This window comes from Magnolia sinica, chromosome 5, assembly GCF_029962835.1.
Source record: "Magnolia sinica isolate HGM2019 chromosome 5, MsV1, whole genome shotgun sequence".
In the NCBI taxonomy this organism is placed as follows: domain Eukaryota; kingdom Viridiplantae; phylum Streptophyta; class Magnoliopsida; order Magnoliales; family Magnoliaceae; genus Magnolia; species Magnolia sinica.
The window spans coordinates 103,542,894-103,557,814 of NC_080577.1; the positions used below are offsets into that span (position 1 = coordinate 103,542,894).

The 14,921-nt window shown below is 40.6% G+C and overlaps 1 protein-coding gene across 1 annotated transcript; it reads left to right on the forward strand.

The window, feature by feature from the left end:
* The first annotated feature begins 12,704 nt into the window (after positions 1 to 12,704).
* Positions 12,705 to 13,430, forward strand: LOC131247125 (uncharacterized). Its single transcript, XM_058247564.1, has one exon. It carries the CDS (start codon positions 12,705 to 12,707, stop codon positions 13,428 to 13,430), a length of 726 nt encoding a protein of 241 aa, XP_058103547.1.
* Positions 13,431 to 14,921: the final 1,491 nt, after the last annotated feature.

Genomic DNA, 14,921 nt, shown 5'->3' on the forward strand with positions numbered 1-14,921 from the left:
GTTGCTTCAACCATTCCAATTAAGGAATCATTAAAGGCAAGGTGTCTTTTATCTCTTAAAGTCACTAGGCAAGAAGTCTGTAAACCCAATCGAGTTAATGGTTTTACAGCAACCTGAACAAACCCTAGATGAAGGTAATTATATTTAGAAGAATTTTGGATTATTTCTCGAACAGAGAGTAAAGATAAATCTTCATTTTGGTGAGATATAGGAATTGTTTGTTCAACAGTTTTGATGATGAAATCAGATTCAAGTGACTCATCATTTTGGAAAGATCCTTCAATGTATATTTCATTTGTAGGAACTTGTGGTAAATTCCAATTTTGGAGTGATTGTTCGATATCTGAGTATCGAATTTCTTCTAGATTTTTAATAGACATTGTCTCAGCAAAGGCTGTCTTGCCGATGCTAGTAGATTCTATTGTTTTGCTTGATTTTGCAGATTCTGCATCAAAATTACTTTGGGTAGAAAACCATCTGGTTATTTTGGATTTTAAGCTTTTAGAAGGTGTAGTAGTATTTTGGCTAACAGAAGCAGAGCTATTAGATCTATCTAATTTTGAATATTTAGCAGACCTTTCAGAAAGAGATTTTCTTCCTGGTTTCATATTAACTCTTAATTAAAAGAGTGGCTTGTCAATAATAGAATTCCCAAAAACAATCTTATGCACGACTGGCTAATGATTAGAGGGTATTACGACAAGGAAGCCTCGAACCTCTTTTAACTTCAAGTTAAGTACAGAATAAGGAATTAATCTAAGTTGCAAAAGTTTGAAAATCCAAACAGTGTAAACACAAATATAACGTTAAATACAACTTTAAATACAAATACAACTGATACAACTTTGAAATACAAATATATATATATATATATATATATACAGCTTATCCAAAACTTCTGTTCGCCCGGGAAGTTTTCAACGGGTTGAATTCACACGGCTTCCTTTCGTGTGGAAAAAAAAAAAAAAAAAAAAAAAAGAGTAGCCCTTAGAAGTTTTTAGCGGTAAGTGATTGATTCACTTTTTTCTATAGCATGGTCCACTAAAGCTTTGGATTGCCATAAATTCAGCTAGCATAATAGATTACCCGCGTGGATAAGTGAAATGCATTATAGTGGGACCCACAAATATTCCACAATCTACTTGAATTTTTGTCCAAAAGTAAGTAGCCAGATCAAGCACGGGTGAAAATATTGTAAATGCAAAGGGAAATAATTATTACCCCATTTGCAGGTATTTACCACTGTACTGGAAAATCAAACAAGCCGGTAAGTGCAGACATAAATAGTTAGATCAACTTGATTTCTTAGGATGTCATATACATAGACGGTGGGCCCCACGCGCATGCGCAACTTATGTACAGTAATTATTACTTTACTGGATTTAAGGAGAATCCAGCCTTAAATATGTCAACAGATAGTGACACCACACCAGCAATACGACAATGAAATTGTCGGTGAGCTGTAGAGAAAGCAATACAATGATAGAGACATCTTTCGACACCGATTAGGTGGTTAGCAGTTCAACCGGTCAGCCAGGAACAGTGTACCGGAATAGGCGGCAATACCTGTTTTACATGGCATGTGAGAGACCCAAGCTCTGTGAGTACACCATGATGTACATGTTAAATCTACTCCGTCCATCAGGTGAGAGCCATTATTTAAACTCTACATTTAGAAGATAAGCAGTATTAAAAATATATATGGCCCACACCAATGGGAACAATGTAAAATTGCTCCCAAAAGTCACTAAGTTATGTATTTGGTTGATTTTTGTATTGTATCTTTATCCTGGTGAGTTACACCACCTGATTAACTGGTTTGATGAAAGATAAACACCATGGTGTCCTAACCCACAAACGTATGGTTGATTCTAATTCCCATTGTTCCATGTGTTGTGGATAATGTGAGCTGTGGGTCTAGCTGATTGTTTACAATAGGGGTTAACATCAAGGACAGTAGCTGATAGATGGAACGGATTTCACATACACGACATGGTGGGTCCCACATGCATATCTGTTTTACACCTCGGGTGACAAAAGTCCAAGAAACGATGAGGTGCTTCGCACTCTCCTACTGCTATGGTGCGGAGTAGTCCTGTTGGAGAGCGGCTTCTCAGTAGATCCACCATATCCACGGAGGTGGTTGGGACCCCTGAGTGTGGGACCCAACGTGATGTATGTGACTACATCCACGCCGTCCATCAGTATTGAAACCTTATTTTAGGGCATAATCTAAAAAACAGATCCAAATTTCAGATGAACCATGGTAGAGCAAAAAGTGGTAATTGACCATTAAAAACTTTTTATGGGCCATAACATCTTTGGATCAAGATGATATTTGCGTGGTCTCTTCATCTAGGTATCTGTGACCTTATCAACAGGTCGGATGGTAAATAAACATTCCAGTGGAATCCATGAAGTTTTTAATGGTGGGGATTCAATCATGACTATTTCCTGTGATATGATCCACCTAAGATTTGGGTCAGCTTCATTTTTGGTACCATATCATAAAATGAGCTGTCAGAATGGTTGGACGGTGTGGATTTAAAGCACATACATACTGTGAGCCCCACAGTTAGGGACTCAGGGTCGCACCCACCTCTGTGGATCCGGGATCCACCGAAGCCGCGCCCATCCTATTTTTTGTACACGTGGCACGTACATTAAATCCAAACCACCCAAACAAGTCACCTTCTACGGATCATGATCCAACAATTAGCCAGATGGGATTGTTCCATTAAGAGATTTTCAAGGCATGGCATGTGATTTGGCGAGCCCCACCATCCTTACTGACATGGATCAATGAAATAGGTAACAGTTCACCCAAATAAGAAGACATACGGTTAGGATCGTCTGAATGAGATTTTATGCATAGGGCCCACCTGTCTTTGTAGTCAATGGGAACTCTCGATCTGGGAGACTTTTGTGGTAGTAGTTGTGTCCTGACAAATGACAAAAAGTATTTCCCAGGTTGACTGATCCTAACCACCGATCTGGTGGCGGTAGTTGTTATCATTTAGATCGCTCATTTGGGGGGCCCCACAATGAATTTGAATACTAGAAAAGCTACTCCACCGCTTAGACGATGGGTGACGTGAAAGTCCCCTTAATCAACGCCCTGCATTAGGTAGGCTGCTTTGGCACTGCTAGGTGGACAGGCGTGGTGCAATGAAGTTCATGTAAACGCTACACATGTGCCAACATGAGGGTGCCAGATCCAATCCATTCATCAGGTTGATCCCACCTTGCACCCAGCTCAGTGCTTCGGGACTGTGGGCCCACTGTTATATATGTAGATAGAATCGCAGATGAACCATGTCACAGGAAAAGGCAGAGATTGTATCCCTACCGTTAAAAGCTTCTTGGGGGCTCAAAAAGGTCTTGTATCCAGCTTATTTTGGGTTTTTTTTTTTTTCTCTTTCATCGAGATTTGTTTAACATTATCGACCAGTTTGATTGGCAAATAAACATTACACTGGCCTTAGAAAGGTTTCAATGGTAGGTGTTCTTATCCTTACTTTTTCCTATGGTGTGGTCCACATGAGAGTTGGATTTTCTTCATTATTTAGTTATCCACTAAAATGAGATTTAAAAACGTATGAACGGCGTGGATGTATAAAAATACATCATCATGGTGGGCCCTACAGTCCCTTAATCACGGAGTTCGGTAGTTCCGGCAAACACCGAAGCCGCGTCCTTGAAATGGAAGGAGAGCGGATTGCATGTGCGGTGTGCCCTAGGCACAAAGATGGGGCTGTGTGGGGCCGCATAGATGTCCAAGACAAATCTACTCCGTCGATCTAGTTTTAAAGACTACAATAAGATAGAAATTTAAAATTAAAAAATAATAAAAATAATAATATTTTTAAAAAAAAATTCAGGCATATCCAAAAAACTCAAGTAGGCCATGTCACATGAAATAGTGGGAATTGAACACTCGAGGTTGACAGAAGTTTTGCATCAGGATGATATTTGTTCCTACAGTATAATTGAGTGGTAATGGTAATAACCATGTAAACGGTTTTGATAGCATATAAATATCATGGTCAGCACCGGAAAGGTTCTGACTGTGGACGTTTCTGCTTCCACTACTTCATTTTTATACAAAAAATAAAAAATAAAAAAAATTACATTGTAGACGCTTAGCTTTCAAGGCTTCTCTTTTTGTTTTTTACTGCCGCAGAGTTTGAACACCAAACTGCATTTTAAGGTACGGACGGATGAAAATACCCTCCTATTAAGGTAGAAGCTAGTGAAAAAGTTCAATTATTTACGTCTAGAATGAGTTTTTTACATACAGTAGAGGTTTAGTTCGGGGTTTAGTGAGGTGGATAAAAGGTGGTGTATATAGTAAAAAATTACCCTATCACACCTGATTTGGATTTGCTTATTTTTAGAATCTTATCCAGGTGTGGTCTTTAAAAACAGATCGACATGGTGGATTTATCACAGACTATGTGGGACCCACACAGCTTCGGGCACAGGTATATGGGGTACATTAATTGCAATCCGCTCTTCTGACCATGTCACGGACAATCTGTCTGATTTTTAATTTTTTAAAACCATGTGATATTGTGGTCTTTCAAATCAGTTGGACAGGGTAGGTTTGTCAAGGACTTCTATGCATGTGGACCTAGTTTTCTCGCAGCAAGTAGGATTAGATACTGACCGGTTGAGTAGCCAGTTAGCTACTGAAGTGTCCTCACCAAGTTCTATGAGCCCCACCATGATATATGTGTTATATCCATACTATTTATTCATTTTTAGATATCATTTTAAGGTATGAACTAAAAAAAAAAATCCAGGTGTGGTCTTTAAAAACAGATCGACAGGGTGGATTTGTCGTAGACTGTGGGACCCACACAGCTTCGGGCACAGGCATATGGGGTACATGCAATCCGCTCTTCTGACCATGTGACAGACAATCTGTCTGGTTTTTAATTTTTTATAACCCCATGATATTGTGGTCTTTCAAATCAGTTGGACAGAGTAGGTTTGTCAAGGACTTCTATGTATGTGGACCTAGTTTGCTCGCGGCAAGTAGGATTAGATACTGACAGGTTGAGTAGCGAGTTGGTTACTGAAGTCGTAGCCGAGATCTGTGAGCCCCATTATGATGTATGTGTTATATCCATGTCATCCATTCATTTTTAGATATCATTTTAAGGTATGAACCAAAAAAAAAAAAAATCTATGGGGGTCCCTGCCAAAGAAATAGTCAGGAGAGTAATTACCATTATTGAAACTATCCTAAGACCCATCATAATATTTATTTGAAATCTAACCTGTGAAAAAGTTAAAAAAGACATCAGATAAGGGAAAACACAAATATTAGTTTGATATAAACCTTTTGTAGCCTTTAGAAGTTTTTAATGGTGACTGTCATTGTCTCACTGTTTTCTGTGCTAGGTCCACTGGAGCTTTGGATTTAACTCGTTCTTTGGATATTGCCCTATAATATCTCTTCAAATGGATGGAAAGTGTGGATACAAAACATACATCATGATGGGGCTCACATAATCTGCTGACGTCACTTGAATAGCTAGTCTCGCTGCTCAACCTCTTAGTAGCTAATCCGCGCCCCAATGGAATGGGGGCGAATTAGGTGAGACCCTGGCCTGGCCAAACGGTGCCGCCCTTACCGTGGGGCCACCATGATATATGTATTCCGTATCCACCCCGACCATCTATATTTTCAGATCATTTTAGGTCATTATGCAAAACATGAAGCAGATCCAATCATAGGAAACGGTGGTGATTGAACACCCTACCATTAAAAACTTCTCGAGGAGGATTTTAATGTTTATGTCGTGTTTATTTGCCATACAATCTATTGATTAGGTTTATTTGCTGTCCCATCTGTTGATAAGGTCACATAAGCTTGGATGAAGGAAAAAAAAAAAAAAACAAATACCAGTCTGATCCAAAACTTCTGTGGCTCATTAATGGTCAATCACCACTGTTTCTATGTTACGATCCACCTGATAACTGGATTTGTTTCATTTTTTTGATAATGTCCTAAAATGATATGTAAAAATGGACTCTGTGTATACAGAATGTATACACCAAAGTGGGCCCATGGTAACCATCTTGGATGCGGATTGCCTGTGACCCCGGCATAGGCCATGTGCGGCCCATAGAAATGCCCGCGTCAAATTCAATCCTCCATCTGCTTTAAAGACCACAATAGAACAGGATTATAAAAATCAGGCACGTCCAAAAGTTTGGTAGGCCACACCAACCAAACAGTGTGAAGAAAAATGCCCACAGTTGTAACTTTCCTGCAGCTGACCATGACATTTATATATATGCCATCCAAACTATTCACAGGGTTATTATCACTCAGATAAACTGTGGGAACAAATATCATCTTGATGCAACACTTTTGTCACCCTATGCGTTCAATCCCCACTATTTCGTGTGATATGGCTCACACGAGTTTTAGATCTGCCTGATCTTTAGCATCCTGTCCTATTGTAATCTTTCAAAATAGATGGACGGAGTAGACTTGTCATAGACATCTCTGTGGGCTGCACGCAGCCCTGGCATAAGAATATCTCTATGCTCAGGGTAACAATGGCTATGTGGGCCCAGCGTGACGTATATCCATGCCATCCATCCATTTTGACAGATTCTTTTTAGGCGGAGGCAGACTGTAGGCTCAAGTGGACCACACCACAAGTAGGAGTGGGGATTGAAAGCCTTCACTTGAAAACCACTTGGGAGCCATTGAAGTTTTGAACTAGGCTTATATTTACATTTTCCTTTCGTCCAGGTCTATGTGACATTATGAGCAGGTTGGATGGAAAATAAATCACAATTGAGGGCCACAAATTTCTGTGAAGATATTCAAGTTGATATGTATGTTTTCCCTTACATTCGTGCCCATGTAACTTTATACACAGGTTAGATGGCAAATAAACATCATAGTGGAAATAAACATCATAGTGGGCTATAGGAAGTTTTAAACGGTAGAATCTCATTCCCCACTACTTCTTGTGGTGTGGCCCACTTGAGCCTTATATCTAGCCTCTTTTTGGGCTCATGCCCAAAGAGATTTATCAAAATGGATGTACGGCGAGGATAAAACAAAGACATTATAGTGGGTCCCATGCACAAAGCCCCTGACTGGACCATCCGTCTCTAGCTAAGTAGTGGTGGGGCATAGATTGAGTACTACACCCACCAGGTCCTAGCTAATGATAAACAATCTTGTCAGGGATCTATGGGGCCCACCGTGATGTATATATTGTATCCATGTTGTTAATCTATTTTGAAAGATCATCTTAGGGCGGGCCCCAAAAAGGAAGCATATTGAAGGATCAAGTGGACGACACCACAAGTAGTGGGGATTGATCTACTATTGAAAACTTCCTAAGGCCCACTGTGATGATTATTATCCATCCAACCTGTTCATAAGGTCACATAGACCTAGATGAACTGAAAACATAAATCTCAGCTTGATCCGAAACTTTTGTGGCCCCAAGAAGTTCTTAAGGATAGGATTTCAATCTCCATTGCTTCATGTGGTGGATCCACTTGAGCCTTTAATCTACTTCCTTTGTGGGCTCATACCCTAAAAATCATTTGTCAAAATGGATAGATGGCATGGATAAAATATATACATTACACTGGGCCCATAGAGCCCCTAACAGGACTGCCCATATCTAGCTAGATCGTAATGGAGATAGTACCCCCATGGGTGTACCTCCGGGAGGGGGTAGTACACAATCCATGCATGCCCTTCTCTTTTTGTTTTTCTTTTCTTTTTATCTTTTTAGCTTGTTAGTACACCCATTCTCAGATCACACTTTACTGTTAGCCACCCCATTAGGGAAACGATGCCAAGACCTCATAGTTGAAACGAGGCATCTTTCACTCAGTCTACCACTTAGAGTTATAGATCCGTGCATGCCCCTGACACCATGCCACGGGAAGTTCCTGCAGCCAGAAGCTAGGTGGGGCCCATCACGATGTTTGTGAGAAATCCACCCCCATCCATCCATTTTGCCAATCATGTTATAGCATGAGCTCCAAAAATGAGCTAGATCCAAAAATCAAGTGGGCCCCATGAAAGTAAAAAATGAGTAGGGAAATACTAACAATTGAAAACCTCCATCGGGTCCACCATGATGTTTATATGCCATCCATACCGTTCATAAGATTGTTCTTGCTAGGATGAACTGAAAACACAAAAATATTAACCTAATTGAAAACTTTTGTGGCCCCATGAATGTTTCAACTATGTACGTTCCATCCTCAATGTTTCATATCGTGTGGCCTACTTGAGATTTGGATTCGCCTCATTTTTAGGCTCATGCCGTGACATGATTTGGAAAAATAAATAGACAAGTGGATAATGTCAAACGAAAGTGGAAGCAATTCGTCATATCTAGGCCCAGTCCTAAGTAGACCTCAATGTAACTGGGCCTAGGCAGGTCTAGATAGGGAAATAGGTGTTTGAAGTATGAACCTTAAATCAGCTATAAATTTTGATCTGGGTATTATCACGGGATGCATGACCTACCAATCTTGTTATAATGGGCCATCTGGGGTCAACCGACCCGCAAAGTGGATCGAGTCCGTCCATTCGTGAAAAAAAAAAGGGTACGCTTCTGGTTAAAAATGAGATTTTAGAAAGAAAAAAAAAAGGTTTACTATTTTTAGTAATTCCAATTTTTGTTGTATTTCGTTATTTCTTGAGTTTTAGATTTACTTCTTTTTTTTATATAAGAATTACTCATAATCATGCTAGGACTCCTCTGGTAAAGTTTATCTAAACTTTCTATCTTTGGAAAATTAGGCTTTAGATGAGTTTTGTAATTATGGATAACTTCAAATTAGGTTAGAATTTTATTATTTTGGGTAAATTTGAATTAAGGTTTTATTTTTCCTTTATTAGAGATATAATTGAGAAGACGTACATATTAGACAATTATTCAATAAAATATTTGAAATTTCTCTTATTATTTCTTATGGATTCAAGAACTATCTCATGAATTTAAAGTTTTACCAACTTGAGGAAGACAATAATCCTTTTCTTTACTTTTTCACACTTTTCCTTGCGTCAGTTGGTATTAGAACAAGGCTTTTCTTTGACTCAATGGCTTCTAATCAAGGTTCGGGCAACAATCCCATGGATGGTATTCCAAGGAATTATCCTTTAATAGTAGTAGTGTTTGAAGTGTCGCAGTAGAAGAATCTGCAAGCCATGCGAGGACTGCAGGCAACAATTGACCATTTGACGAAGGCCCCTTATGATAGGCCCGTATCGTAATAATGAGCAACATGAGATCGATGATGGAGCTTGAGGTCATCATGTTTGTGGTGCGACATTGTTGATAAATTGCAAGCCACCACCCAATAATGGTGAATCGCAAGCCACCACTTTGATCATGAGAAAGTTGTTGTACAAGCTAATGGGGAAAATAGATCTACAACGACACAACATCGTTTAAATGTGATGCACCATGAACCAAAGAATCTATGATCTTATCATAAATGGCAGGAGCGATGATAATCTTGTAGTGAAGACTACGATAGAAAAGCTACAACTAAAAACAAAAAAGCAGCATACTCCATACACGATTAGATGGATCGAGGATGTCAGCAAAACTAAGGTAACTAAACAATATCATATTTCCTTCTCCATTGGTAAATATGATAAGGATGAAATAATATGTAACGTAGTTGATATGGAAGTCTGTCACATATTACTTGATCGATTAGGGCAATACGATGTTGATGCCACGCATAAAGGTCACAATAATATTTTTATTTTTTATGAAAGAGGATAAAAGATTATCCTTGCCCCTATGAGAGTAAAGAGTCAACCCAAGACTTCTAAAGTGAATGGACAGTCTCTCATAACTGAATGAGATTTTGTTAAAAAAATGAGCCGAAGGAGATCAATGCATTAGTTAAAAAGAGAAGAAGTAGAACCCATGAACATCCACGAGAAGTTGAAACTAATATTGCAGGAGTCCAAGAGGATTATACCCTATGAACTTCCTGATAAATTGCCCTTCATGGGGGATATTGATCTTACTCAAGCAAAGTTCACCTTCAACAATATACAGAATCGATCTACTAATAAGTCCCCATTCAAGATTATGTATGGTCGAGTTTCCAAGCACACACTCGACCTGTTCCCTTTGTCCAAGTTATCGAGTATAAGTATTTCTACAGAAAATATGGCGGATCGAATCGTGACAGTGCATCCCGGTATCAAAAAGAAGTTATAAGAGAGTCTAATCCCAAGTAAAAGAAAATTGTTAATAAACATCGATGCAAAAAGTATTTGAAGTGTGTGATAACGTGCTAGTTAATCACTTACGTAAGTAGATATTTTTGACAATGATGCATAACAAGTTAAGGAATAAGATGATCGGTCATGTTCCAATCCTCAGGAAAATTATTAATGCTGATCCTGTTGATGTTTTTTGGCGGCATGGAGATCTCACAAGCTTTCAACGTGGCAAACTAGTACGAGTATCATGAGTTGAGTCCTTTGAATAATTCGATGACAAATTCTTTTCAAGTGGAAAGTTGTATCATAGTTTGATAAAAGGTATGATGGAAGTGGAACTAATCTGTTCAATCCGGGCACAATCCAATGTTTGGCATGGCATAACTATGTCCTAGACATATTCGGTTCAAAGAAATTCAATGCAGATATGAAAAAATTACCATTAGAAGTGTGAATCATAAATCGGCTATAACTTTTAATCTTTACCATAATGGGCCATCCAGGGTCAACTTACCCATGTTGTGGGTTGTGTCCATCCGTTTCACGAAAAAAACGTACACTTCTAGTTCAAATTTGAAGTTTTATTTATAAAAAAAAATTACTAGTTTTAGTATTTTCAAATTTTATCATATTTTCTTCTTTTTAGAGTTTTAGATTTCCTTCTCTTTTCAAAAATTATTTGTAATTGTATTAGAAATCCTCTAATGAAGTTTATTTGGGGTTTTTATTTTTGATAAATTAAATTTTAAATGAGTTTTATTATTTTGGTTAACTTCAAATTATGGTTAGAATATTACTATTTTAGGTAATTTTCAATTAGAGTTTTATTTTTCCTTTAGCAGTGGTATAATTGAAAAACTATACCTATTAAACAAATATTTAATAAGTTAATGTCAAAGTCTTTAAATATAGTGAGAATATATGTCAAAGATTCGGCACATTGATCAAATAAGACCCACCAATTAAATATCATCTACTAAAATTTAATAAATGAATCTCATTACTAAAGCCACACGTATGTCAAATATCTTACCATTAATTATATATATATATATATATATATATATATATATATATATATATATATATATATATATATATATATATATATATATTGTTATGGGGAAATCCAACTCGACAAGTCAAGCCAGCTATGAACCTCAGAGCTCGGAGGAGAGACCTCTGGAAAGTATGAATGAAAAGCAGGGCCGAATCCTCTCTCCGTTCATCCCAACTCCAAGCAGTAACAGCCGTCATTTCAGATCAAAGGTCAATCTACATTCTAGTCTTACTTCGAGGCCATAAGCCGAAGCAAAGGCTATGCGACCAGCCCCGACTACTAACACTTAGCCTCGGCTTAGATGAGGCCGAGGCCGAAGCCAGATGTGATTACTCCGAGTATCGAACCAGGGAACTATCTAAACGCGGACGTGACCAAAGATCTCGCCCAAGGATACGTGCTCTTAAGACACGATACATAGCACGAATCCATGGATTGCAGATAATATCTCCACGATCACAATATCTTACTGATTGAGCAAATCATGCCGAGATGAACGGATGTGGATCGCCCAACCTACTAGTATAAATACCAGGGGACCCCATTGCTACAGGTACATAATATCTCGCATCCTCTCTCTACATTCAACTTAGACCCAGATTCCCTAGCCTAACTTAGGCATTGAAGGGTCCCTCGGCTTAGCCAGGGTCTCCTTTGCTTACCCTTTGCGCAATGCCAGGGTTCGTCGAAGGTTCACTACGTTGAGCGGAGGTAGTCCAGATTTTGACATCAACATTTTTTGGTGCCGTCTGTGGGAATCTGATACGAAAAGTCAGTTTCCTATTCTTAAGTTCAATGGCAAGAGGAAAGAAAAGGGCGATAGTGGTGGACCCTGAACCTAGCGGGCAACACTAATCTTCTTCGTTGCTACACACCGAGTCAGTTCTGATAGGACTATCTCAACGAACTCGAAGTCGAGAAGAAAAATACAAGGCACCGCAGAACGAAGTCTAGATACTAAAGGACGAGATTAGCCAAATGAAGGCACAGTAGAACCAGCAACCACCGCTAAACCTAGTGGAAGCCACTCCAGTGCCCGAAGAGCGACCGCAACCAATCAGTTCACGGGCCAAAGTTTCCTAGGCACAGTCTGTGCTCCTGACCCTGCGCATAACGCAGTGCCTCAGGAGCGATCCACCCGAATTCCAGAACCTGCTTGGGACGCCCAGCAGTCTTATGTGTTTGCCACTTCGGCTCTAGCCCCCACTGACCTTCACCATTGGCTGGAGAGAAGTAGATGGGGTAGAACATCCGAGGTGGCGGATACCCCCCCAAGAGACAGTAGAAGAAAATTAGAATCCTTTAGAAGCACAGTTCAAGGAACTTCGAGACTAGTTTAAGGAGTTGTAGAAGAAACATCAATCTACATCTGTCCCAATTGCAGTCCAGATAATGATGGAAGAGACCGAGCCTCCCTTCACCTCAGAAATCATGGACGAGGTGATGCCATCGAGGTTCAGGATGCCTCCTGTCATCCAATTCTCCAGATCCGGAGACCCCTCGGAGCATGTGGAGTCATACCGTTCGTGGATGCAGATCCAGTCAGCCACAGATGCCATGATGTGTCGAGCCTTCTCAATAACTCTCTCCGAGTCTGCTCGGAGTTGGTACCGACAACTTAAACCAAAATCGATCAGCTCCTTCTCAGAGCTCAGCAGAATGTTCCTTACCCAGTTCATCTCTGGTAAGAAGAGTTGGAAGCCGACTACCCATCTGTTCACCCTCAAGCAGGGGAACAAAGAACCGTTGAAGGATTATATTGCCCGCTTCAACGAGGAGCTATTATTAGTGGAAGATTACAACGACAAAATGACGCTTTCGGCCATGTTTAGCGGACTCAAAGAAGGGAAGTTTACCTTCTCAATCGGGAAAAATCCACCGACTACCTTGGCCGAGCTCATTAGCAGGGCTCAGAAGTATACCAATGCCGAGGAATTCTCCAACTCCTGCAGGAACATTAAAGCAGCCAAAGCATCGTCAAAAGAAAAGAGGTCGAGGAACAAAGAACCTCAGTCATCCAACAAAAAACCTGATGACCGAGCCCCTCGTAATCATGGGCCGAGCCGGAGGCCCGAAGGCAAATTCCGTTCTTACACCTCTCTCAACATCTCTACGGGGTAGATCTTGTTGGATATTAAGGGCTAAAGACTCCTGAACTGGCTTGTCCATATGAAGACCGACGCAGAGAACTAGGACAAGTGCGAGTACTGCAGGTTCTACCGCGACCACGGCCATAACACGAGCGACTGTGTGGATCTTAAGAATGAGATCGAGACCCTTATCCGCAAGGGTCATTTGCGTCGATACACTAAGGAGGAGAGATCGGCTCAGAAAGAAGAACGGCCAAGCAAAGCTATGGAAGAACCTGCGAAAATTCGAACCATTTATGGTGGTTCAACTGGTGGAGGAAAGAGCTCGCAAAGCCCACTCTCGGAGTTCGGACCCTGAGCACTATGTCCATTTGACCAAAAGGCCAAGGAAAGAGCTCCGTGTCAGCCCCTGCAGCTTGACTTTTACAGAACATGACGCTCGTGGAATCCAACATTTACACAACGATGCCCTCGTGGTGGCTATGACCATAGCTAACTATAAGGCCTTCCGCATCCTGGTTGACACGGGAAGCTCAGTTAACATCATTTACTCCGAGGCATTCGAGAGAATGGGTATCGACAGGTCACAACTCCGACCCGTGAAAACCCTACTACACGGCTTTACCGAAGATAGGGTGATCTCCGAGGGAGTCATTACTCTTCCCATGATAGTCGGTAAAGGACAGCACCAAGCCACACTTCTTGTGGACATTTTTGTCGTCAATGTGAGTCGGTGCACAATGTCATTCTAGGCCGACCTTCCCTTAATGCAATGAGGACGGTCATGTCCACATACCATCTGATGATCAGCATGAGGCTCGACAATGTTATTCAATGGCCTTAAGGGTAGGAGCAGGGCAACATGCGATGGCTCTCATCTCCCTCGACCCTTGAGAAGAATCAGTTGAGAGAGGATCTACTATGGAAGACCTGAAGGCTATCCCCCTTTGCGAGACCGACTTGTCCTGCATAGTTCAAGTCGGTTCGCTGCTAGCCCCAAGTCAGCGAGAAGAGATCGTCAATTTATTGAAGCGACACGCTGACGTCTTGGTCTCACCAAGACATGCCCAACATCAACCCAGAGATGATGGTTCGCAGGCTGAAAGTTAACCTCGACCATCGACTAGTGAGGCAGAAGCGACGAGCATACCGCCATAGCCGATGAAGTTTCAAATCTACTCAGTGTCGGCTTCATTGAAGAAATACATTATCCAGACTAGATTGTCAACGTAGTTCTGGTGAAGAAAGCAAGCGGGAAGTGGCGGGTCTGTGTCGACTACTCGAATCTAAACAAGGCATGTCTGAAGGATAGTTTCCTGTTACCTCAAATCGATCAATTGGTCAATAGCACGGTTGGTCACGAACGTCTCTCCTTCTTGGATACCTATTACGGGTACAATCAGATCCCGATGCATCCCCCAGACAGGCAGAAGACTACTTTTGTCACTGACAAATGGTTTTACTGTTATCGGGTCATGCCTTTTGGCCTGAAGAACGCTGGGGCAACATACCAGAGATTGGT

What these genes read in the sequence shown, in the direction of transcription:
- LOC131247125 (XM_058247564.1), top strand. Translation starts at nt 12,705, where the DNA reads ATGGAAGAGACCGAGCCTCCCTTCACCTCAGAAATCATGGACGAGGTG.